Here is a 27,061-nt window from a genome sequence, read left to right as displayed (position 1 = left end):
CAAAAAAAAACATGTATGAATGTGATGGCAATTGACAAGTGTGATGAGTAAACTATGATTTAAACCATATAGACCTGAGGCCGATTTTAAAAACGCCTTCAAATTAAATCCTAACCTAAGCTTTCAGAAAGCAAAAATATATATGTTTTGCTATATACATCTATAATGACACAGATGCTTACCCGGTTTTAAAAGTATTACAACGTATAGGCTTTGCCGGTCTTTAGTTTCACATACACGATTGAAATCATGGTCTTACCTGAAGCAGTCCAGTACTGACCCAACCACCTCATCTGCCAGCTCCTTGGGAAGCCGCCCAGTTACCCTGCCAACGCTGAGGATTGTAAGACACACAGAGACCGCACATGTAGTCTTTCAAAACTGGTGCTGTTGTTGAAAAAATATATAACAACTTAACTCTCTAAACATGTTCCACTGCAACGTGATGTCATGCCACCAAACGTTTCAAATTAAATCGTCATTCATTCATTGTAATATTTCTACAACTGAATGGTGTGGTGAGTGAGTGTACAGTGTACTGATGTTACCCCTTCGCTGCAGACCAGCGGACAATGGTTTCCTTGTCTTTAAGTCCCACCAGCAGTTGCTCTGTGAAAATAGCGTGCACACAAAATGTCAGCGTCTGACCACAGAGATGTGATGAAGCAAGCGGAGCAGAGGCAGAGAGAGAGACTGACCAATGACGTTCTCCACTTCCTCCGGAATGTCATAGTCCTCTTCCTGATCCCGCATCTCCACATCTGGAGTCACAGCTTCAGCGTTTGTAGTGGCTTCGGACACGGCCAGGTTGGCTGCAAGTGAGCGATTTCCTCTCTGGTACCTTAAAACACAACGTGCACACACAGCAAAGTTAGAAAGACGTTTTGGTTAATTTGCTAAATTTGTATCCTATATTAAAATGTGCTACTGGGAGGGCCGGGCGGCTGGCGGACCACGGCACTCTGACTCAGACATAACCATAAACAAACCCGATGCACCCATACTGTATATATGTCACTATGACTCAGACATAACCGTAAACAATCCAGATATGCCCATATAAAGTAGGCATCAAAAGGGACACAGGTAGACAGACAGATACAGAGATCTCCATATATGGGCACAAAAGGGAGAGAAACAGTCAGGTACTGCATAGCGGCCCAACTCCAGATGTGAGGGCCACGTAGCGGTGCAAACCTCTAGTCTAAATTTTGTTGACAATTTGGGTAAATAATGGGAAAGATGTAATTACTTTAAAAACACTGAGGGAGGCGCAATAACGTAGTAACATTAGTGTAGTTTCAGACTGGTTTCTGTAGCTGCTGATCAGAGAGACTCAAAGTTAATTGAGAGCGGCTTTATAATTAAGAAAAATATGTTGAATTTCACTCACCCAAACATACAGTACGTCAGTAATCCATCACTTGTCTACTTTCAACATGCTAGAACATGCTACAACTAAACTTTTGGCACAGTTCAAAACTTCCACTCACTTCTTTTTTTCAGAGACCATAAGATGAAACAGGACGTTTTCATTAAAAACTGGGATTTCTTTAACTCGATTTTGGATGGATTCATCGATTAAAGTTACTGAATGATTTTACCCAATCAGCTGATGTGATCTAACATCAGTGTTGGGTGAAATAATGGATGAATGAATAACCCAAATTCATATTTCCACATTATTTCAACCTAACCAGTTGCAAAACTCTCCATTATTCCCATCACTATGACATTATGGCCTACACAAGTGACTGACCTCCACTTGGCCAGGCGTGGCTTGAGGAAGGTGAGGCCCAGTCTCTGGATCAGTTTAACCCCCAGCTTCCTCAGCATGGCCTGGCTGCTCTCCGACAGACGCTTCTGTTCCAGACACTGTAGGACTGTAGGTGCTGCGGAACCAATACAAATACAACATTATGTACACTAAGACTCCCTAATCGGGAGATAACACCGTAACATCAACAACAGGTCCAAGCATGTGTAATGCCCAGGATTCGAACATGTACTCACAGGCTGCAACTGCGACAGTTCAACCCAGTCCAACTCATGTGGTCAGAAACATACACAATGTGAAAGAAAGTCTCATGCAGTCTACATAAACATAAATATCAGTCATTATGGAGAATCTGCTTTCTGCTAACCATTTCATTCTTTAAGAGCATACCAATCCATTTAAGAATGTGTAGTACATACTGTTGGTCTTGCTTTCAATACCTCAATAAATGTACAGTATGCTTCAATTTTGCAAAGGCGTTTATGGCATAAAGCAGGTTTACAGGAATTGTTGAAGTGAAATGGATTGATCTATTACTATTCTCTTACACCATTATCATAAGTATTATCATATGTTTATTCAGAAAGAAAAATGATGGATTATTTTACTGCATAAAGGATTTTTACCATACTGTAGGAAGTCATCCCGTTTTCCATGTTTGAAAAGCTGAGCCTAGGGAAAACAAACACACCAACCAGATCATTTCCCCATACTGGAGGACACCATGTACAACCCAAACACCCGAAAGCTACACTGCGTGTGGTGATTAAACAAGTGCTCACATAAGCAATTTATTGCTTTATCGTTCTGCAATTAAACATCACACTTCACATTAGGCCACAGTATAAGTATAGAACAATATTTTCTTATTCCTTTGAATCATTTTTGAAACTCCTGAGAACAGCGTTTGCAAGTATAACCCCTGCAGGCTTGCTGTGTGAACAAACAGATCCAGTTTTGAACGCCCCGAGCGCCAGTTTGACTCCACAGACGTGACGCACAAACGGACGGTTTCGAAACATGCATTGCCACTTTCAATGCCAATAATGCCTCCTAGTGCTTGCTTCAGGGATGAATTCAATTAAAATAATTGATGCAGTAAGTGATTTAACGTGGCTTCATTACTAGAATAACTTGCTATAAGTGTAGAAATAATGCCCTGGAAATAAAATAAAATTGGTTGGAAACGGGGATTACACAGGAACTAAACTCCTTTCTCATATGGATAAAGCTCAATTTATATTCCGGTGTACGATAGAGTCACTCACTGAGAACAGCTGATCTACAAGCTCTCAAAGCAAAGAATCACGCATTGTGAGCTTGCCATTTCATGTATACATTTAAATCAGGCCTAAGGAGCAGTAAGTCACTTGGTTTAAAATGCACGCAACAGGTGCATCATACACCTGCCAAAACCACCATTAGCTAATAACATACCATTCGTGTTAGTTCTTGTAAACTACCCTCTGCAAATTATAGCGTGCAGTACACACAGAAACCACCGACAAATCCACATTCACAGTCGCTATAAACTCTCCACCACACACAGTGGGAGTGAGCTCAGGAGGTGTTTACCAGAGACTTGAGGGCACCATCCAGCACCATGATGCCAGACACTGACTGGTCATCCGTCTGGGATATGGTGGTGAGACACCAGTCCAAGAAGTCTCCCAGGCGCTTCAGTTTGACATCGGGGCGTGTCACGAACCTGCACAGGCAAGCATTAACGATGACACATCAGTGGTGGTAAATGTGCTCACACGTCTTACTTAAATAAAAGTAGCAATACTGCGTTGTAGAAATACTCAGTTAAGTAAAAGTCCAGAATTCAAAGTTTACTTGAGTGCAAGTACGAAAGTATTGGATGTCAGAGAACAATGTTCACTCTGAGGTATTCTGGAATGTTGAGGCAAAAAGGCAAAATGCATATTTGTATTCTGTGTATCGTGACGCGTTGAGCTTGTACATTGGCTATTTTCAAATAGCCAAAGTTTACATAGGGCTGATGTGGCTAATGTATGTTTTGTAATAATAATCCAAATCTACAAATAACTATTAACTAAAGTTTTCCAATATTTGTAGTGGAGTAAAAAGTACAATATTTCCCTCTGAGATGTAGTTGAGTAAAAATAAAAGTACACAAAATTTGAAAGACTCCTGTAAAGTAAAAGTACCAAAGAATTGTACTTGAGTAAATGTTCTTAGTTACTTTCCACCACTGATGACATATCAGTGGTGGAAAAAGTAAGAAATGTGACATCAGGGGAGTCATCTTAAGACACGTGGTTGCCCTCCACTGGTTTGTAAATGAATTACAACGTATCATTTGTGGGGGTTCCTCCTATGAAGTATCATTAACCATTAAAACATACATTTTGTTGACCGGAGTCCTGCACGGGTCAATACAAACTTTAAACAACTTTAACCCTGTAGTGTGTACTGTATCCATGTGCTATTTTCAAGAAACTACTATACAGACAGATACAATATAAAGATTATAATTTTGAAAAGCTTCTGGGGGTCCCCACTCCCTGGCACAAAACCCTTCCAGGTCCTTGACATGAAAACATTTGAGAATCACTGGTTTAGTTAATTACTGTAGGTGAGGGTTGAGCAGCAACAAGCTTTGCGTGTTACTGAGGGACTTTGGATGTGAATGAAGTGTTCGATTGTCAAAGATAATAACAATACCAGAGTTAGATCATACAAAGGCTATTTGATAAATATTACACATTCAACACCAATGACAAAAAGCAGTAGTAGAGCATTGTTCCTCATTCATGGTTAAAAAACATTGAAAGACAAAAGGCTGAATTATACTTCTGTGTTGAGATATCTCATTATGCAGAGTGATTTATACTTCTGTGGCCACCTGCATCTGTTGACCGTCTTATCGCAAAACTAGATACAGTAGCAGGGTTGTGCATTAATTCTGGAAAACCTCTATATAATCATGTTTGCATTCTCTTTCTCTCACATAATTTTACAGTAGTGATACAAAGCAGTACGGTGGTGAAAAACTTGTCTGCAAAAAAAATAACTTTTCCAGATTCATTTGTCTACTATTATTTGTTTAGCATTACAGAGAAGATTACATCGAGACTTTGTACATGCCATGATCTGTTAAAGCACTGAAAGAGGTGGAATGTGCAGTGCTTGTTTGCCAAATGTGAATGATTGTTGATTATTTAATAATACATCACTTGCTTTGCTAATCTAAGTCCACTCACATTGCTGCCATCGTTCTCCCACACAGAGAGATTAGCAAAGCGACTCAAGCTGACCAATCACAGTTGACTCCCCACTGTGTCGACCACATTGCCCCTACGTCGAAGTATTGGACCTGTGCCAAAATTCAGCCTAAAATGTAATGTATAGTAATGCTGTAGTAGAACAGTGTCGCTTGAAAAAGAGAACTGGGCTGCCTGACGATTTCCCCCCCTCGTCGACCCTCCCCTCCCTCCCTCCTGGCCTTTGCACCAAACGATTGAGGTCATGTCACACCTATTCTATGTCAAAGATTTACCATTTGGCCGTCTCACACTTCACCACTAGTTACAAAACAAACAGTATACGATGGGTGCTACACTTCTTCATTGGAATTAAGACACTCACACAAGTTATTAAGACCTAAAAATTATTAAGAAAGTATAATATGCTGCATATAACTCTTGTTTGTTCTTGTCCTTTCTCATCATTTGTTTTCTACAGTATGAGTATATGTTTTCCTCTCTAAAGGAACATGTGTAAATAATAAATAAAGTGATGGGGAAAAACTAAGTGATGGGGAAAGGTCTGAGGAAGAGCTGAGGCTCAAAACGTTACCCACGTAAACTTACACTGTGGGAGCATAAAATTGGTGTGCGGACTCTTATTTACTTATACTGTTCATCAGTGCAGCACCTAGCCTATATGGCTTTAGATGTGTGTGCCTTTTTGAAAAAAGAGGATGTAACAAAAAAGATAAGGTGCTGCCTGAAGTCGAGTTAATGAGCTGACATTATGAACTTCCTTGCCTTGAAGATGGCGACGTGGATTCCCCCAAGGACAAGTGCTGAGTGCAAGTGTACAAGGGCTTATTCTTCAGGAATTGGAACACACCCAAGACAGCTAACGTGTTGCCATGCATGCCGTTGTACATAGATCAGCACTTTTTGACAAGCGACACCTTTGTGTGATAGAGTATAAATTCAGCCTTAAGTCTACTTTACTATCAGTGTGTGCCCATGTACTTACTTTGATACCAATACAGATGCAGCATCTCTGGATTTATCACTGACAGTTAGATAGGACTGTAAACCAACAAAATGCATGTTAATCCACCATCATAATGTAGTTGTATGTACATAAGAGCTGAGACATAATTATATGAGACTAGATATCATTGATATATAGTATTTTGGATATACAGTAATATCATGATAAGGCATAAGTGTTGTATTTTACTGGGTTTAACCACTTATGTCTAATTTCATACTTTCAATATTTTCACATCAACTTTCATATATTTTTGCAATATTATTATCTGGGTAAATAAAGAAGGCACTGGAACGACTCTTTGGATTGGAGCCTTTTTCTTATTGATAAAAGAAAAAGGCTTCAATCATCCGAGTTCCTCCAGTGTACTGTATGTATCTGGTCCTGAGATTCACCGGATCAGCCTGATCTAGGCTCGAAGATCAGCTCCCTTTATTCCATTATCATCGAGGTAGTTGGTTTAAAGTATTACAGGTCATTACGTGTAGTGGCTCTGGGCCACATCTAAATGATGCCATGAACAATGTACTTAGCCTATTGATCTTCTCGACTAAAGCGGGCAGCCCATCTAGCTTTAAAAACAACAGAAAGTTCTCCATAGACAACCATTTTATGAAATAGCGTTTTCACTTTGATCAATTAATGTTTTATTAGTTAACACCCCGCCTATTCATTATAGAATATGAATTTCTGACTAATCAATTACAATGTTTGCATTGTGGTCATCTGATGTAATTTCGACTAGATAGAAAATCTTGGAGGTGTTAGAAGTGTCAGAAGTGTAAAAAAAAAGTGTCATATTTTTTCTCCGCAATCACATATTGTGTTATGTATGCAGCCCGCGTTAGGCTATGATCAGGGCTATTGTGTCTGAGCACGACAGAATCATTATGATGACGTGTTAAGTAAATGACTGAATGCGGAATAAATTATTTATTGATAAGATTGCCCGGCAAATGCCGTCATTAGCAGACATGCTCTTTACAAAAACAAACAAATGCAAATATTCCCAAGGCGCAGACAACATACCAGGCATTAAAGCTATATCCAACCCTGGGACAGAATTAAATCAATCACTTAAACCCTGTATACTTTGTTGACTGGTGTCCCTCAGGAGGCTATACTTGGCTCCCTCCGTTTTTCCCCCTCTACGCCAAATCTAATCACCAAAAATAGCTGACCAACAAGCTCACAACATGTCCCACTGTGACGTATTGTGAGCTGGGAGATCTGCTATTTACACCTTGTGTTTTCCTATTAGAACATGCCCAAAATAGGGTTCATGTGGTTAAAGAAAACCACCCATAGGACAACATATTAATCAGAGGTTACCTTGGCAAGAGAGAGGATGCGATCCATGGTGGGCTCTCTGGTCTGGCCAGCATCTGAGCTCAGATGGCCGTCCAGACGTGAAAGATCAAAGGGGATGAGGCAGGTCATGGAGAGCCACAGCAGCAGCATGTAGCGGGTTTCCCAGATCTGTGGAGAGCCGACAGTGATGATGAGATATATTACATTGTTAAAAAAAACTCATGACATATGAGTGTGTTTGTGTATGATCAAAGTGAAAAGAAATCATATAATGAGAATCATATAATGAGACCACATGTCCACAAGAGTCCACAAGAAACTTCTTCAAGGCAATAAACATCATATAACGCCATACGGATAGCGATATACAACTAATCATGCCCCCATACATTAGCCACTTCCACACGTACTTATTATAATATTCTGGACTGGCCTGATTAACAGCACTATGCACTTTACAATTATACAACGGTGTCTGGAAGAATTCTTTAAGCTAACGTGTCAAATCTTCGATTTGTATATGTAAAATGATTACAGGCGACACTGGCCAGTACAACAGGGTTCATTGTAAGCTTGAGGAAGGTAGTGCAAACACATCCGTGGCCCAGGTGCAAAACAAGCAAAAGTATCTGTGGTAAAGACAGACTACCTTTCCCACTTTGCCATATTTATCATCACTTCCTTTGTCACAGCCACATGGTCAACAAACATTTGAATGCCACAATGCTAGCTTGTGTATTCAGAGTTTAACATCTTGACCTTATTTGCATTTACATATTTCATTCTAATTATCTTCGTTATTCATTTCGATGACAAATAACGCTCAGAAAATTGTTTGGTTTAAAACATGCATTTATTTGGGTAACAGATCATCATTGATAACTAAGTCTCACTTTGGTCCTCTAAAAGAGTCACACTTGTGTACAAGGCTCAATTTATAATGAGGAGCAGGGTGATTGGAGTGTACCAATTGGCAGGGGTGTTTGAATTGGGGTTAAAGCTTTTATTATCCATTTTATTATCCATTTAAGTTACTTAAATATGCAGAATACTTACTTTATGGTTGATGAAAATGCTTTATTATAGGCATTGTTTTTCTATTTATTCTACTTTACATTTTTGAACATTTTGAAATCTACCTTGCAAGAAGAGAAATAAATCTCCATTTTTGAAACGCTGGTTTGTCTTGTTCTGTGCACCTGGCCCTCATCAAAACAAACGTATTTACAGTATCACACAAGAGAATAAGAGTCTGCACACTGGTGATGCTGAAAAAGCTCAGCTGTATTTTGATTGCGTCGTCATCAATGTTTCGATTAGATCTTCATCAGGACATACTGTATACATGATATACAGTATATCCTGATGAAGATCTGATCGAAACGTTGACAACACAATACAAATACAACAGAGCTTTTTCAGCATCAGAGTGATCATTTTTCATTGTAAGCTTACCTCAGTTTCTTTAGGATCCTGCCTGGACAGCAGGTCCAGAACTGGCTGCACATCAGCAACCTCATGAGGTAAGAGCTGCATGAAGATTTTATAACCCCTCACCTGCTCAGAAAACAAATGCAAGAAACAGTCTAGTTTAGAGAGGTTCGTTCATTCATCCACTGTAACAACCATATTACACAGAGTGCAACCTGGACAGTTGAAGAGAGTAGTGCAGCTTTTGGCTGACCTTCGAGATAATGTAGAGACATTTGAAGCTCAGATGAACCAGCATAGGTGGAGACTTCTCGCTTCTTACCAAGTCCAACAACATGTTCAACATCCACTCTATTGGAAAATTGGGGGGAAAAACAAAGAGCTCCAACCAAGGCTATGTAAGAGGAATGGTCAGATACTTCACATTCTAAGCTTTCTTTCTCCCCACTGGGAAGCAAACTGGAGCCGAAGGTTAGCTAGAAGGCATTTAATGAGAGCTCGAGATGCTTATAAACAAAAAATAGCAACGCACTATTGCAACCTTTACAAAATAAACAAGTCAAGAAAACAACATTATGATATGTCTTCTTTTAATGAATACCAGATCGAACTCCCAAATGTCCCAGATTTAGTTAACCTTTTAATTTCCTGAACCATTTATTTGAGGTCGCACTCGTTTTTATTCATACACTTGTCCACCCGGCTCCAATTGATGTCAATGCAATCCATCAACCTTTTTACCTCTTGTCAGCTTCCCAAAGTGGAGGAAGGAGACATTAGAATGTGCACTGTGATCTCATCTCTTCTTCAATATACTGACAGTAGACCTGGGCTTCAGGCAGGAAACATGACACCAAAGATCATGCAGATATGACGACATGATAGCGACACCTGTGTGTGTGTGTGTGTGTGTGTGTGTGTGTGTGTGTGTGTGTGTGTGTGTGTGTGTGTGTGTGTGTGTGTGTGTGTTTTACCTAGATGTGGGTCCAGAAGATGCGGTTGCTCCTGGTATCGATCCATGATGACTGGACAGAAGAAGTGCTTTTTAGAGTGAGGTAACTAGCCAACAATTTAATTAATTGAATAGACAGGACACAGCCACAATGTTATCCTTTTAACAATTACTGGAAAATCGTTAACCTCTGTACCAATTGCAAACTGCAAATCAAGTATTCAATCAATCAAAAAGCACTATTGAATGGGTACAGGTACATACGTAGTACGAATGTAACCAATGGGTTTAAAGCAGTAGCTCACTCCCCAAAAATGACACATTTTCTATCAATTACACATCCCACGAGGCCTTGAATTCATGTAGATTTGTTTTGTTTTTATGGCATTCCTAAGCCAATAATTTGATGACCGGCCGGAGTCACCTACTGTACCTCCTGGTGTCATCAAATTATTGGCTAAGGAATTTTGACTAAACCAAAAAACAATCTCCATGAATTCAAGGCTTCATGGGGTGTGTAACTGATATTAGAAAATTACGTTATTTTTTGGGGGGTGACAATTCCTTAATAGACAGGCCTACATGCACATGTAACCAAATGGTATGGATCCACTTGGTTAAATGTGTACTCTCTACTGCAGTGGTTCTAAAAGTGGACTTCAGGGACTCTCTAGGTTCCTTTAGTGGGGTCTAAATTGACCCGTCCCATACAAGTATTTAACTCTGACAGTGTACAAATGGAACCAAATTGTACACTGTCAAGAGTTAAGGGAAGACTACTATAGTTTCACACAATGTCAGTGAATGATTATTATCATCTCACCAAGGAACTTCTCTGCCCCTTACAAGTCTGTAACTACACATGGTACACTTGAAACCAAATGGACCCTGAGTTAAGGGAAGACCTTGGCATTTTAAAGTTTGAGAACCACTGCTCTACTGTGTATACTGTATAGTTTCACACAGTGCAGTGATTATCATCATCTCACCCAGGAACTTCTCGGCCGCAGCCTCTCTGGTGGTGATGTTCCCGTACACCTCCGGCAGGCTGGAGAGCAGAGCCCGGGCCTCGGCGCTCTCCCTGAACTCCCCCAGGAGGCAGGCTTTGGCAACCACGTCTGCTTCACCTCCTCCTCCTTCTTCACCGCCGCCATTCTCCGCCTCCATCAGTGCCATGTTGTCGTTTGAGTTTTAACAACCAAGCACGTCTAATTTCAGTCTGAAATGTAGCAGTGAACCGGTCTTTAATGTCCAGTCTAGGTCCAGCTGACTCCCTGCTAGCGAATGGTACTGTTGCTATGACAGACAGCTAACGCAGAGGAACTGCTGGGGTGTCTGGCTTTGTTGGTGGAGGAATGAATAGTTGTATGTAGTCTGCGTCACGTCAGTTACATTTATAAAATAGTTACATTTAATAACACTTAAAAACAGACGTACGCGTATAAAAACTACAACAACGTACCCGGTATCCACAACTGCGCAGCTATTATTTTCTGTGCTCACTGTTCATAACATCACGCTGGTTACCGCCCCGCTACGGCTACAGTGAGCGAGAAGGGTCATAATCTCAGCGGTGGTAAAAGTTGAGTACTCTTATCAATACTGCAATGTAGAAATACTCTGTTACAATTCCAGAACTCAGAACTCTAGATTGGCTATTTTCAAATGGACGAAATGTATATTATTATAGGGCTGAAGTGGGTAATGTATATTTGTAGATTGTAGTCATAATCAAAATCCCAAAATGAGCTATTAACTAAAGTTTTCAAATAATTGTAGTGGAGTAAAAGTACAATATTTGTCTCTGACATGTAGTGGAGTGGAGTAATGAAACTTGTAAATACTCCAGTAAAGTATCAAAAAAAAAAGTAATCTCGTTGTTCTTCTCGCCCGATCCACCTAGTGACGAAAAAGAAGAAGGATTTCTGAGGGGACTCAAATTATTTTCTTACTGGTCTGTGCATAAGGTACTCTTTTTCCATAGCATAAATTGATTAGCAATGGCTAACAAAGCCCTCTAGTCTACAAACCACTACCCAGAGGCAGAGCTGACCATATCTAAACATAATGCATTTCATTTCTTGCCAATACATTAGCCTTACATTAATCCTCTCCTGTAGTAGCTTCTGCTTTGATGACGTCTATTGCTACAGGACGTCATCAAAGCAGAAGCTACTACAGGAGAGGATTAATGTAAGGCTACCAATACATTATCATTAACTTTTCCACCAAATATTATATAGGGAAAAAATCTTGTGTAATTTACCAAGTGCGCAAGCGTTTAGCGCCCTCTGCTGTTGACAATGGAAGTAACGTTTTTTGTAGGAAATGTAAAAATAAATACATAATAATAATAATAAATGTATTTATTCGCGATAAATTGTTCTGCGACAACCACGTTTCGGGAAACATTGTTTTACTCGGTTTTACTACCTGCGGCTGGAGAGAGTTTTGTTGTTTACAAACGAAATTGCGTCAGCGCGTCGCAGCAGCATGACGTCGCCGCGCATGCGAGCAGCGGACCAATGGGAACACAGGGCGTTCTTCAAATAGCTGTTCAGGTCGCGGTGTTCGTTAGTGCGCTTCAGACTCTTGCTAGAATCAGACGTGCATTATATCAGCTCTGCCAGAGACACCGATACGAAGGACTGACTGCTTCATTAAGTTGTTTTCATCGTTGCTTCACTTGCTTGTCTTATATATTTTGTTATTTCATTACAACTTTTACTTTCTACAACTTGTAGCCTACTTTCTACTGCTGTCACAGCAGAAAACGCGTGCCGCGTTCCGCTCGTACGTGCTTTTGGACTTTTTATTTTTTGGACAGTATGGTTCTCAGGACCCCTGAGAACCAACGGCTGCTCTCCCCGGAGCTCACCCCGAGGCGGCCGCTCCGGCCTCAGCGTCGCCTGGGGGAAGACGTTCGTCGACGGTTGGTCTTTGAAAAACCAACGCGTGAGTTCCCTGAGCGGCGGTGGCGCCCGGAGCTCACCCCGAGGCGGCCGCTCCGGCCTCAGCGTCGCCTGGGGGAAGACGTTCGTCGACGGTTGGTCTTTGAAAAACCAACGCGTGAGTTCCCTGAGCGGCGGTGGCGCCCGGAGCTCACCCCGAGGCGGCCGCTCCGGCCTCAGCGTCGCCTGGGGGAAGACGTTCGTCGACGTTTGGTCTTTGAGGAACCACCGCGTGAGTTCCCTGTGCGGCGGTGGCGCCGCTGCGGCGCCTCTCTGAAAGCCTGGTGGGCGAGGTTATGCTGCGCCCAGGGAACTTACGCGACGGTACGTCAAAACTGAACATTTTGAATTTCAGCGGCGGTTGGATTTTTGACATTTTGGGATTTGACGCTAAAGGAATTTTGACATTTTTGAAATTTGAACATTCAACATTAAGTGAAATCCGGTCCGGTAGAAACTACATTTTTTGGTCCATATTACAGACAGTAATATGGACCCCCCCCCCCCCCAACTTTATTTTGCTTTATTTATTTTCTTTAAAAAAAAAAAAAAAAAGCCTAACGGCAACCAAAAAGTGTGTGTGTGTGTGTGTGTGTGTGTGTGTGTGTGTGTGTGTGTGTGTGTGTGTGTGTGTGTGTGTGTGTGTGTGTGTGTGTGTGTGTGTGTGTGTGTGTGTGTGTGTGTGTGTGTGTGTGTGTGTGTGTGTGTGTGTGTGTGTGTGTGTGTGTGTGTGTGTGTGTCAGATCTCCCATGCTCCTTGCACCCCTTCCTCTCTTCTACTCTACTCCTGTCTCCTCTTCACTTTGATTGTGTTAATGTATTGATCTATCAACTTGCTTATTGTTTTGATGTATTACCTTACTTATTTTATGTCGCTCTGGATTAAGAGCGTTTCTGGTTTGCCATCTATATTATTATTATTTCTATATTATACTGCTATATATATATTATCTAAACATTCTTATATTCTGCCACTATATACTATTTAACATTAATGTTATACCATATTATATACCTCCTCTCCCTGTTTCCACTTCCCCTTTCCCCTGCGCCACGATGATGTGACTAGCGAAAAAAGCCAGCGGACCAGACCGCAGTGGCGCATCGCTGCTGAGAGGCGCTTTTATCCCAAAAAACATGTCGGGTCATCCCAGTGACCCAATGAGCTGACTGCTCAAAGGGTAGGGGTCAGACGACAATCCCTAGTCCTCCATATTGGGGGTTGGGCATGAGGTTAACAACGTTATCCCTTAAAACAAACGTGTTACAGAAGCCGTCAACCAAAATCTAAATCAAATCTTCCCATTCAAGGAGATGCCAGCCACAGCATTCCCTCCTTGGAAGCCTTGGAGCATGAAATGGAATATCCTGGTCCCAAAAGAAGAAACCATCAAACCATCATTGAATGAATGTAAGTATATTATTATTTAAACTACTATTATTTAAAATGTCATGTGACTCATTATGCCAATGCTTCCTTAGTATTGTTGATCTATTCAGAACATAGCTCTGCTGTGAAGATGTGTGAGCTACAAGCCACTGGCATCAAAGGTGCTTGCAATGAAAGTCATGTCCAACCTTATATAGATCAGCTGGCTCTAATACATGCTTACATTCTTGAATTTCTTGCTTGCTGTACTTCTTGAATCGTTTTGTCATACACTCTACTGTGATATTTACGTGAAGATGCTTTGTCGGTTTCTACAGAAGGAATCGCTGCACTGAGGGAGGAAGGTCAGCAGAAGAGTCAAGATGATGGAGGGGATTGAGGGAGAGACATCAACCCTTTGAAACAGTCGTAACCATAGAGGTGGAGCTGAGACCTGAACATATCTCACAAGCCTCAACAGTAAATATATTTAATTTCTATTCTTTTTGCAGTAGAGGTCCCATGGTAATGGATCCCATAACCATGGATCCCATAACCGTGGCATTGTTAGTGTCTTGCTCAACATATTGATTAAAATCCATGCAGCTACAGCATGTAGACTAGACTATAGGATGGTAAAATAGTCAAATTACTAGGGCTGTTACGATTATGACATTTTACTTGATACATTTTCACTCAAATAATTGCAATTAACGATTAATTGTGTTTCCATTGTTGACAATTACATTCCTATTTGGCTTGTAGGCTTTGAAGTTGCACGTGGCAGATATGACACATAACCTAAATATATAAAGAAATTGAAAAATAACATTTATATTGGAAACAGCAGATCTACAAGCTTGTAGATCTGCTGTTTCCAATATAAATACATTTCCACTATTTTTGAAACATGTTTGAAAATATTAAAATGTTTCAACATGTAAACGATTGACAAATAATTTGCAATTATGTCAAATAATTGCAATTAGACAATTATGTAATAATTGTGACAGCCCTACAAATTACCCTTCTTGTGTTGTTAATAGTTAGACAGATTGTGCTGCATTGTTTTTGCCTTTCACACAATCCCCCAATCCACACTCATGTCCTCATCTCCCCATCCATCTACCCACTTAACCATACTCTTTCATTCCCTCTGTTTATTCTCTCTGTCTGTTGTGCTCCAATCTCCAGGCTCCTGAGTATTCTCGGTTCTCTCAAGGTGATGGAGAGATCCTGAGGTTTCTGTCTCCATCTGGATGAAGTGTCTTGCAGCTACACATGCCAGACAAGAAGTCAGCATCATCATCACACACTGATTACACACTTTGTAGAGTCTTGCTAGCAGACAGTGGTCATCATCTCACACGTGTAACCCAGGTGTCATGTCAGCCAGTTATTGCACTGTATGTTCCTGCCGGCACTTGAAACCGTGCTGTTTATCTCAAAAATGGTATACTGAGTAACACAGAATATCCACCGCGTTATTTTAAAGTTTAAACTGTATTCACACAATACTGTACATGCAACTAAAGACATGGTTTCTCAAAGCAAACCAGGCTGTGGTAGGAGTACTTCCACTCGTGGTTACGGGGTTCAACTCCCTGCATGGCCCTGCTTACTGTCACCTTTGTCTTGTATGGTTAAATTAAATGTCAAATTATCCAGAATTTAAAAAAAAAGCGTAAATAAGCTGTGTTCATAATTACCACAAAAAAATGTAATACAGAGAATTAAGTCACAAACACAGTACACGTATAACTCAAAATATCTTTATTATTTTCCACCCAGGTATGTTTAACTGATCAATAACTATCGTGTTGTTCATAGTGCAATAATATAGCATATTCGAATAATAATATATCTTCCATTAGGAGGAATCAAACTCTGGTCTCCAAATCGCCAACCAAGACGAGTGTAAAATTCTGATGTGTGGGTGAAAAGGATGGCAAAACTACCCGGCAACAAAGACCCAGCATTCTTTCATTGGCTGTCCGTCAGTTCCAACTATCACCAGCTGGCCGAAGCCCAGAGGACAGCAATTATGTCTGTCCTCTAGGCCTAAAAGCGTGGTCTTGGAATGGAACAGCTGATTTCTTTATACAACAGTTTTCTCTTGATGATGATCGGTTTATAGAATGGTTTATTTAACCTTAAAAAAGTAGTCATTATTGTGCTGTAAATAATGCATTTTGCAAGGAAGCTGAACTAGTGGCATCACCCACACTCCTCCACCACCTTAATATCCTGTTGTGTGTTTGCTCCCTCCAGATGCTGAATACCCATATCAGGACCAGTGATGTGTCAGGACTCCACGCTAAGCTGGACAGGAAGAAAGAGTGCATTTTATTTAGCTTGCAGTAAGACATCTTTTATTTTTGGTTGTCCAGAGCTGCTTATTCAGGCATCAGTCATCTCAAAACTGTAACTCGCTCATTTTTGGCCTTCCGGCATGCTCACTTAAGCCCCTCCAAATGATCCAAATGATAGTTACTTCCTGCACAGAGTATAAAACACTGATGTTGGCATACAAGGCAACCAAAGTTAAGCCCTACAACCCCTCCTGCTAATGCAGATCAGCTAACGCAGGAAAGCTGTCAGAACCTTCCCTAAAACAACCGGGACAAAGCTCCACACATCAGACTCTTCTCCTTGCTCACAAACAGTGGAACAAACCCCTCGCTGCAGTCAGAACTGCAGACATGCTCCCAAATGCTCACCCACTAGCACTTGACTGTCCCTGTACCCCTTCATGCCACTGTCTGCCTCGAATGATTCAAGCGATATACTGAGACTTGGCTACCATCCAGACATATCTTGGTCATTCGTTCCCATGTTTTTGTTACTTACTGTAAGCTTGTTTTTCTTGACAATGTTAAGAATGTAATTTAGATGGCAGGTTATTTAAACAGATGCTAGGTTCATTGTTCACCTATTTACCTAGTATTCCTTGTACAGATTCTTTTTGATAGCATATTGTTTAGACTAAACAAACTGTTACTGTTATTTTGTTCAGAATAAACCTGTCACTAGTTCTACATCCCATGCTCCAAGTAAGATCTGAAACAAATTTGGATATTTGTTTTATTTGGATAACCAGTGGCAATCAAAGGCAAGCAATTGATCAATCAATCTGCCTGAATGGATGTATTGTTCAATTATACAGATCAATAAAAACAATGTGCAAGCTGTCTATGAAAATTAGACTATAATAATAATAACCATGTTAACAAAAGGTAATAAACTTGTTGCAGTATCGTCAAGTTCAGTTTCATACATAGTCAACCAGCAGACTAAAATAAAGAAACTTAAATATTAAATAATATTTAATTCCAATAAATAATTATATTTTACAATTTAGGCAGGGAAATGGGTATGCCATGTCTGTGTGTTAAGAAATGGAATGATTTCTGACTACCTTTTTTCAGTGCTGGAATATCTTCAAAACATACAGTAACTGACATCAGAATATGCTCAGCCTCTAAGCATTTAGCAGTTATGTTTATATTAGTTAAGAAAGTGGTTTGTGTTACTATTTGACACGAGTTTAAGACTAAAGCTTTTGGATATTGGAGGTTTAAAGACATGATATGCTCAACCTCTAAGCATTTAGCAGTGATGTTTATATTAGTTAAGAAAGTGGTTTCTGTTACTATTTGACACGAGTTTAAGACTAAAGCTTTTGGATGTTAGAGGTTTAAAGCTGTATTAGAATCGGTACATGCACACTCATTTCACAAGGTCCTTCATAATCCTTATGGATGAGCCTCTGTAGCCTCCTCCAAAGTGGTTCCAGTGATTCAGGTAGTGGAAGAGCTGGTAAAGCTGATTTCTCTGCGCAAATCCCGGTGCCTTGGGAATCTTGTCATGGTAGGCGGAGTAGAAGGAGCTGTTGAAGCCGCCGAACATCCCTGCGATGGCCAGCTCGTACTCTGAATGGCCGTAGAACGAAGCCGGGTCAAAGATGACGGGGCCCTCTGAGCACTCTGCCACGTTGCCTCCCCACAGGTCTCCGTGAAGCAGGGCAGGGACCACCTCCACGTCTGCAAACATCTGAGGGATCTTGAGCTGTAAACGGCAGGTAAAGACAAGAGACAGGAGAGCATGTGACTAGAATTGTCAGCTTATCTGTATTACTAAAGAGATGTACTGTGTGTACAGTACAACAGTAGTACTCTACATATCCAGATATGTGACATCACAATGATGACTCGGCCAGCCAGATTAATAGTTTATGTCCTGCTTCTTAACTGTGCTGTATCAAGATGCTCTGACATTTCAGCTTCTCGCCCATCAGGGCGTCTTACTGGTAGAATGTAAGTGAGTGTATTAACATTTTAGAGATACTTGGTACTCGTACTTTGAGTATTCCCATTTCATGCTACTTTATACTTCTACTCGACTACATTACAGAGGGAATACTGTTCTTTTATTTTGATTATGATATATTTTTATAGATTATAATATACTGCTGGGTAGCGTAAAGTGGAGCTCATTTTGATAACTTTTATATTAAAATGAGCTCCACCTTTACCAGTGGCAACATTAAAAGTGATTAATTAACACATTAACGATCAATAATGATCGTACAATTACATGATATATATGCTTTTACTTGAGTCAACGAGCTGAGTACTACTTCGACCACTGATGTACATTATTCATAATGTTGTGAGGGAGGATGTTTTGTTACCTGCAGCCGAGTCCATAACTCCCGGGCTTCTCTGTCCCCATAAGACTTCTCCACTAGGTTTAGCTGATGCTCCAGCCTATTTCTGGAGTAAAATGTCACCCAGTCATCCTGCCACTCATTATCCTGGAAAGATGCAAAAAGAGTTCATTTGATAGCCACATCAGAAGTTTACTGTGTAAAAGAAGTGGGTGAACTTTGTTTTAGTGCAATCTACATCATCCGTTGTCGTCAGGAGAAACCAAAAACAAAATCAGCTTTAGACAGACATCACAATACCATCATTTACCTGTGGTATGGATCCACAGCATGTAGGTACATGGAAGCCAAATTTTTCAATGGTGGCCAGACTGGCCACCTCAGACTGCTCAGCTCCGTTTCCTGCATGCATATTAAGTATACATTAAGCATGAACTCAGCTGCCCGCTTGCTCACCTCCAGTACACACTCCAGAAACCACATTACGCCAGTCCTCCGTGACCTCCACTTCCCCACACCCATCAAACAACGAATCCACTTCAACACTTCCACTTCATTTAAATCTGAGGTATTATTATTTTACATAATATGTATTTATATATTATATAAAACAAATGAAACAGACTAACCAGGATAACATGTAAAGTATGTTATGTTATTTAGTCTCGTCTGAGTCACCAAAGAATCTCTTCCATTTTACAGTTACCTACAGTGGCTGGTATTAAGTGAAATCATTATTGAGTTGAATTACCTACTGTCTGTTGCTCTTCAATTTGTTTGTCAAGCTGTCTCTTGTTGTGAAGATGCAGATTTGCCATCTGCTCTCCAAGCACCTTTGAATACCTGTAGAAGTGTTTGAAGATGGGAAACCTATCAAATATATTCCCCTCAACAATCCACCCCACTTGATGCCACACATTAACTTAACATAATATACATTCAGACAGTAGACTACTGTAAACTGTACATAAGGAGACACATATAAAGCTCTAGTAAATGACTGTATGCATCTATGTAGGAGTAATAGTGAGTAGTGAGTACCTATATCATATGTAATGTCAGGTTAATAAACAAACGTTAATATACAGTATTATGTTCAAAACAGTGGGTTGCGCTATATTATGAAAGAGATCTTACTTGGTGAGGCCTTTCATGTCCACATGTTCCATCACAAAAACAGATCCTCCCGTATCAAGCTCAATCACCTTCACAGGCTTAGGAACCTTTATGGTTTCTGTCTTTATGATGGCCTCCAAGCTGGCCATTTCCCCATCAAACATCTCTTTGGCCTGAATAAAAGAAATAAAAGTGGGAAAATTTGCATAAATCTGTTGATAATTAAGATATTAAAGTGTATCATATATTTTGTTTGTTACAAGGTCTGTTTCGGCTCTCAACATTTTGATTTCCCATAAGCTTGAATACTAAATTAATATAATAAGTGTAATAGTAACAGTTGTAACTGTACATTGTACAGTTTACAATAACTAACAGTAGTAGCCTTGGATCAACAGTCTTGATCCCAGGCTAAATGAGTAGGTGTGATGAGACTCGAGAGGGACACAAAATGAAGTGACATTAAATTAAATAGAGATTATAAACATTGAAATTAACCTGACTCTTGTGGTTAATCTTCACAAACACTGTTCCATTGTCAGTGCTATAGCTGTGCCCTTCGCTGATGCATCCACTCCCAGAATAGCCAGTTGCCTTCAGCGTGGAGGTCCCCAGCTCCTTCTTGATCTTAGCTTCCATGGTCCATATGATGTGGTACACGTTATCTAGGAACCGGTGTAGAATGTTCCCGACACTGTGCTCCTACTGTAGGACAGTAGGACTCTCCAGTTAATTGAATACACAGACAGGACCTCAGTGGAAATAAACCCTTGGGTTTTGGGGGGGTTATCCTTTTAACACCTTATGTATAGATCTGTAGCACTGTACCTCTTTTGCAAACTGTAGAATTCAAACAATCAAAAACCACCCTATTACACGAGGATGGGAGTGAGTAGCTACCCTACGTTATGGTTGGTTATGGCGAGTTGTGTTTTGGTTCCGGGTTGGTGATGTGTGTCACTGAGGTATTAACCAATCGACAATGAGCAACTGGATGATTCGTTTATTTTTGTCCTATCACTGTTCCGGTGGACGGTCACATGAGTGTCTCGTTGCCATGGTACCAGACAGGCTGCTATACTAGCTCTCGTTGCTAGCTCATTATTAGCTCGATTGCTGTGATCTGCTGTTTGATTTAGCACATGTTTTGTTTTGGAAAAGCAATGAGATGTGTCTGTTGCTTGGAGCGACCGGTGTTGGAAAAACTCTATTGTTAAAGCGTCTACATAATATCCTTTATGCGGTCTGACTGTGTGGCCTTTTGAAATCTACAATGATTGCAGTGTGGAATACTTCTGTATTTCATCTGCCTGCCATTTTAATGCTAGTAATGCTTTTTGATCAACTTTGATATATTATATTATGACTGTTTACTGTTAGCCTAGGCGAAGACTGCACAGTGTGTGTCACTCTTTTAATATTATTGTATTCAGTGGTGGAATTTTGTAAAAGTCCTGAATTAAAAATATACTTAAAAAGTACAACAGTGTTGGTATCAAAACTTCAAAAGTAAAAGTACTCATATGCAGAATGTCCCATTCCACAAGTTTTCAAATATATAAAATGTATAACAATCTTATGAAAATAGCAGATCTACAAGCTCACAATTTGTGAGCTTGAGTGTAAGGCAGTACAAACTTAATCTGAAATTGTGTATGAAGATCAGTATATAACAATGTGTCATTCTCCTTAATGCGTGGTGTGTAGAGCTCACAGGTGATGGGTCAGCTGAACTGGGAGAACCGCCTGTTACTCTGCCTACAGTGAGTAAAGAGAAGTGGTGTTCTACAGCAAATAAATCATGGGAGGAACCTTTCCTTTCTTATTTTCATTGTCATATTGCATATTCTTTTTCTCAACTTGACTGGTCAAATCCTTTGAATAAAATGTCATTTAGTTTTAGTCATATTTTAGTAATCTGAAATGTTAAAGCTTTAGTCTAGTTTTAGTCTACGAAATCTACAGTTGAGAAATGTATGTTGGCGTCATGGGTGGCTGATTTTACACTTGGTTACATGCTGAAAATAGTAGATCTACAATCTACGCTGTGAGCTTGTAGATCATGCAGATTTGCTATTTTGTCGACTACCTATAACCATATTGACAATTTCGTCAACAAATAAAAACTAGACTAAAATGTTAGGGAGGGACTAGTAGAGAGGAAAACCAGTAGAACTATTAAAGACAAGTAATTTTATGTTTGGTATGTTGTGCTCGGGTGTTGCACTCTGAAAATTGCAAATCTGAATGATCTACAAGCTCACAGCGTAGATTGTAGATCTACATTACGATGCCATCAAGCCCTGCCAAAATACATTTCTCAACTGTAGATTTTGTAGACTAAAACTAGACATTTTAGTCTAGTTTTTATTTGTCGATGAAATTGTCAATATAGTTATAGGTAGTCGACAATTTTTTTTGAAAACGAGATGGTTAATCTCAAGGGGTTATTCCTAATAAAGAATTTCAATAATCATTTTTCATCATAGTTTAAGCCGACGCAATTAACACTGCTCTCTTCTAACATAGGTGGGCACCAACCTAACAGATAATATCTCTCTTCTAACATAGGTGGGCACCAACCTAACAGATAATATCTCTCTTCTAACATAGGTGGGCACCAACCTAACAGACGTAACACTGAAGAAGAAGAGGGTGACGGTCAGAGAGCTAGGAGGCTGCATGGGCCCCATCTGGCCCAGTTACTTCAACGACTGCTCCTGTGTCATCGTACGTTCTTATAGCATAGGCTACGTTTCTTTATTGTCAGTCGTTCTCAATCCTTTTCATGTCAAGGACCCCCAAAAGTATATGTATTTATTTGGCCACCAACTCCGATCTGAAAATATTTTGTTCCAGGGACCCTCAGAAGCAAAGATTTGAGTTAAAAACGTTTGCTTTAAGGGGGCGCCTGCTGGCCTATTGGTCAAGGCGCATACCACATACTAAGCTATGATGCCTGCTGGTGTCGCCGGTTTGATTCCCGATCCGGACGACCTTTGCCACATGTCATTCCCCATCTCTCTCCCCATTTCCTGTCAGTCTACTATCCTATCAAATAAAGGCATAAAACAAATCTTTAAAAAAAAAAGCGTTTGCAAGATTTGCTGTGAGTTTGTATCTTCAATTTATTTAATTGCCTACCGGTAGCCAACCAATGTGTTATTATGTATAGTTAAAATCTAAAATGTGAGTGCTGACATGATTGATTAACCGATAAATATACGTACTGTACATGTATGTTTTTTCACATAGTTCATGGTGGACTCAGCCAACATATCGCAGGTGTCTTCCTCCTGCATCCAGCTGCTGTCTGTTCTCTCCGCTGAGCCTCTGCAGACTGCCTCCGTTCTTGTTTTATTCAATAAAAGGTGAAGCTAACACAACACATATTAACACTGACATTTAATGGGCTCAAACTATTTAATTTCAAGGACCACCATAACTCGTGAGAGTGTACAAACAGAACGGTACTCTGTATTGACCGATTCGCAAATTATGGGCATCGTATCGGGAAGGAACCACTGATATATAGCAAACATATCGTTGTTGCCGGGTGGAAACCGTGTATGTCCAAAACCGTTTGTTTTGTATTTATCATTTAAAAAATGATTTGAAATAGGGAAAATGGCTGAAAAAAGCCATTTTCACTTGTTTTGTACGAGACAGTCTTGTATGATGAAGCAGGGCTTTACTTTACGAAAAAAAAACATACAAATTTGAAACTTGGAGATACAAGGTTTCTGCTCGACAGTGACGATATGTTCAGGCTCTTTTTTTTCTCCCCACCCTTTCCCAGGGATCTGCCTTGCACGATGAGTTTGGTAGAGATGAAGTCATTGTTCAGAATGGACGACATCGTTGCATCTGCCACGCAGCCAATCACAACGCTGGAACTCAGTGCACGTTCTGGTCAGGGACTTCAGGAGGTGCTGGCCTGGCTCGATGCTGCCGTGACCAAGTGAACTCACCATCCTCCTCCCCTTGCACTTAAAGCAGCAGTGCGTGCAACAGTACTGCGCTCAGCTGCGTGTATGTACGTATGTACATCGGTGTCTGCCTGTGTTTAAGCCCGTAGCCCAATCAGGGACCAGCATTTCTGTCAACCTCATCATTAACAGTCAATGAGGGAGTAGCATTCCTGGAGATGCCAGTGGTGATGTCACTTGCATCGCCAGTGGCATCGCCAGTGGTGATGCCAGTGGTACTTGTGCACAAGACTCAAGTTGGCACCTTGACAGAGTGCAGTTCTAGTTTATTCTGCATTTGAGCCGCCTGGAAACTCCTCAATGACCACTGGTGGCCCCCGGACCACTGACATAAACCCTCACAGGACTTTGATTGATGTGCTGTATACTGTACAAACCAAGTTGGCAAAGAGAGGTCATCATCATACCCTATAAACAAAGACTATTTTCACACAATTTGATATTATAAATACTTTATATGTTTAGGGATGGACTCACTAAGACCTCTGGTAAAAAAAAAAGAAAGAAAGAAAAGAACTTGATTGTGGACTTGAATGAAAATGTGTGGCACAAAATGAATTTCAACCTGTTGAAGATGAAGTCATGAATGAATGTGTTGTAACCTAGTATCATAGGAAACTGGAATAATGATATTACAGGCCATTGTAATAATCGACTATCTGCATTCCTAGTACATTTTCTGGTTTAAATAATTGAGTTATCAAAGCTTTGACATTGAATCCCAGTGGTGCAAAGCAATTTAAGACATCTTGAACTTGTAAGTAGTACAATCTTACGGACCATTATTAATAGAAACTAGCCATGTTGAATTACTAGTTTCCTGTTTATTCGTCGTCACTAGTTTTATTGTAGTTGTTGTATTGTTACCAGATGTATATCAACTAATACTGTTTCAAAGACTGATCAGTTTGAAAAAAAAAAAAATTAAATGATTGTTCTCGCCTGGCTAATCAAATTATGGTATTAATTTATGTTAAAGCCTGTCCAAACTAAGTCATATTTAATAGTGAAAATATGCACTGTAACTTTGTATTTCAATATCGCTAGTCACAACTTGGTCATTGGAATATTAAAGTCAAGATTGAATTAGGATTCATAAAATCAACGTAGATTTAACATATGCATAATTATATAAGATTCAATAAAGGGTTGTTTAATGTACAGGAGTTTAGTAATAGTTGTATACCGTGTATTAAAATTGCTTCTACAACAGTAGTATTTGTATAAATTACAAATGTATAAATAGTTACATGCATGTAAAAAATAGAAATCTGAATAGTGAAGTTAAGTATTGGAAAAGTGTTAGTATCTCACTAGAAAGTCAATAAAATGCACAATTGTATATTAGTAGACGTGATCATCTACCAATAGGCCTATGCAAATACTTTTAAGCATTTATCATGCATTATACTGTCGATATATTCACACTGCATTACACATGCATAATGCATTATAAGGGTTTTTATAAGCCTTCATAAATACCTCATGAACTCAACTTGTGTTGAACTACTTCCAATTTATAAGACATGTCAGTTATCACAATTGCTCATGATTATAACCAATGTTTTAGCATGAAACATTATTAAGTCTATGAACATCATTGTACTTTCTTTAATCCTAATGGATTGCGCATGGTTTTATTTATCTTAATGTGTTTATGGGTAGGTATGACTATTTTGTCAAGTAGGCCCTAAAGTCCGGGGCCGACCGAACGATTTTCCCGGGGGGTCATCCCGAAATCTGATCGGGATGAATCGGCTCCGGGATCTGATGTCTTTTATATCTATAAAATACATACAATCTAACACATTCTTACGGTGTGGGTCTGGCAAAAGCTATGAGAGGGTCTTATCTCTCTTTCTGTAATGTATGTTTGTCCGGAGCTAGTCTGGCAAACTGCTGGAGAGATCAGTGCTGAATCATTTATGAAAACTACTTTCATTTGAAATGGAAGTCAAAGGGGATCGTCATACCACTGGTGACGAATGACATCAATATGACGTCAGTCATCCTCTCCATATTTGGGCATTATTGTGCTCAGACAGACATACACATGGAGATTTGAGGTAGTGTCCATTCCTGCCGACTAAAACTGAGGAAAAATGTCTGTCGACTACCTTTTTTCATTGACAAAAACTAAAATAAATACTAAGCTATGATGACTAAAACTAAGACTGAATATATTGACAATTTCGCTTGTAGATCAGCTATGGAACTGAATGCAAGAGTAAAATCAGTCATTGCGACACCATCAATGCCTGCCAAAATAACATTTTGTCGACAAAAGATTTATATTAAATTTAGTTGACTAAAACTAGACTAAAACTAAAACTTTTCCGATGACTAAAATATGACAAATTAAATTGTTTCAAAAGACTATGATTAAACTAAATAAAATTAATTTATCAAAATGGACACTGGCTGACATCATAGACATCAACCATTTGCATCGTTTCTGACATGCATGGTGCTCGAGTAGGCTGGTGCCCTGTTTGGTTATACTTGAAGCATTAATTACCATTTATAACGTCCTAAAACCTTAACAAAATAATTGTTATACCTACTTATAAACGTTAAACAGAAAATTACACCCTTACTTTACATAAAGGTGTTATGGCATATCATAACCGCACTACATCCATTATGGCTACAGAAAGAACCATGATGTTCTTCTTTCGATAAGAACGTAATAATCTTTCGTGCAAAATAGACAGAATGATTATGATTAAAGGGATATTCCACTTTCAAAAAAACTTTTGGTCATTTTATCGTCTAATCAGGCTTTTATGAACACCCTGAACAGATTTTAATTTGCTTCATTCAGTATTTAGATATTTGATGTACATGTTACCAGGCCCTCCTCCTCCAGGACCTTTCCCCATACACACCCATTGTAACTTCAAACTCCATTTTAACCATGATAGATTCATTAAAAACACCCATTATTATTTTTTTCTGGTGACTCATAATACCATCCTAATACGTGAACAGGCCGTGTTTTTTCAACAACTTTTTCAATTATCTTTAATTTCTTTTTATTCCAAATAATTTAAAACAGTTATAGAAAAAACATGGCCTGCTCATGTATTAGGATTAGGATGGTATTATGAGTCACCAGAAAAAGATAATAGGTGTTTTTAATGAATCTATCATGGTTAAAATAGAGTTTGAAGTTACAATGGGTGAGTATGGGGTATTATAGTTAAACTTATAATGCCTTGTTATGACTGTTGTTATAA

General features: G+C 39.6%; 3 protein-coding genes across 3 annotated transcripts in view; 1 reads left to right on the top strand and 2 right to left on the bottom strand.

The window, feature by feature from the left end:
- Nucleotides 1-11,248, bottom strand: part of tbcd (tubulin folding cofactor D) — a 51,995-nt gene extending 40,747 nt beyond the window's left edge. The window contains exons 1-13 of the mRNA XM_080723635.1: nt 11,191-11,248; nt 10,718-10,947; nt 9,751-9,801; nt 9,030-9,127; nt 8,801-8,902; nt 7,367-7,513; nt 6,014-6,069; nt 3,353-3,485; nt 2,404-2,449; nt 1,760-1,892; nt 699-841; nt 549-609; nt 260-334 (exon numbers count right to left, since the gene is read on the bottom strand). Coding sequence (XP_080579761.1) covers nt 260-334; nt 549-609; nt 699-841; nt 1,760-1,892; nt 2,404-2,449; nt 3,353-3,485; nt 6,014-6,069; nt 7,367-7,513; nt 8,801-8,902; nt 9,030-9,127; nt 9,751-9,801; nt 10,718-10,904 — 1,232 coding nt within the window. The 5' untranslated portion in view covers nt 10,905-10,947; nt 11,191-11,248. The remainder of the gene's footprint in view (nt 1-259; nt 335-548; nt 610-698; nt 842-1,759; nt 1,893-2,403; nt 2,450-3,352; nt 3,486-6,013; nt 6,070-7,366; nt 7,514-8,800; nt 8,903-9,029; nt 9,128-9,750; nt 9,802-10,717; nt 10,948-11,190) is intronic.
- A 5,987-nt stretch (nt 11,249-17,235) lies between these two features.
- Nucleotides 17,236-20,509, bottom strand: fn3krp (fructosamine 3 kinase related protein). Its single transcript, XM_080724011.1, has 6 exons — nt 20,332-20,509; nt 19,855-20,006; nt 19,469-19,560; nt 19,028-19,119; nt 18,742-18,864; nt 17,236-18,116 (listed from the first exon to the last, which is right to left on the bottom strand). Exons 1-6 carry the CDS (start codon nt 20,470-20,472, stop codon nt 17,778-17,780), a joined length of 939 nt encoding a protein of 312 aa, XP_080580137.1. The 5' UTR covers nt 20,473-20,509; the 3' UTR covers nt 17,236-17,777.
- A 492-nt stretch (nt 20,510-21,001) lies between these two features.
- arl16 (ADP-ribosylation factor-like 16) lies at nt 21,002-23,798 on the top strand (the record flags this gene model as incomplete). The annotated part of the gene is made up of 5 exons (XM_080723710.1): nt 21,002-21,071; nt 21,550-21,596; nt 22,447-22,563; nt 23,089-23,204; nt 23,633-23,798. The coding sequence occupies 5 exons, from the start codon at nt 21,002-21,004 to the stop codon at nt 23,796-23,798; spliced, it is 516 nt and encodes a 171-aa protein (XP_080579836.1).
- Nucleotides 23,799-27,061: the final 3,263 nt, after the last annotated feature.

Source organism: Nannobrachium achirus, assembly GCF_963921795.1.
Source record: "Nannobrachium achirus genome assembly, chromosome: 4".
Classification (NCBI taxonomy): Eukaryota; Metazoa; Chordata; class Actinopteri; order Myctophiformes; family Myctophidae; genus Nannobrachium; species Nannobrachium achirus.
This window is presented reverse-complemented; position numbering and strand designations above follow the sequence as displayed.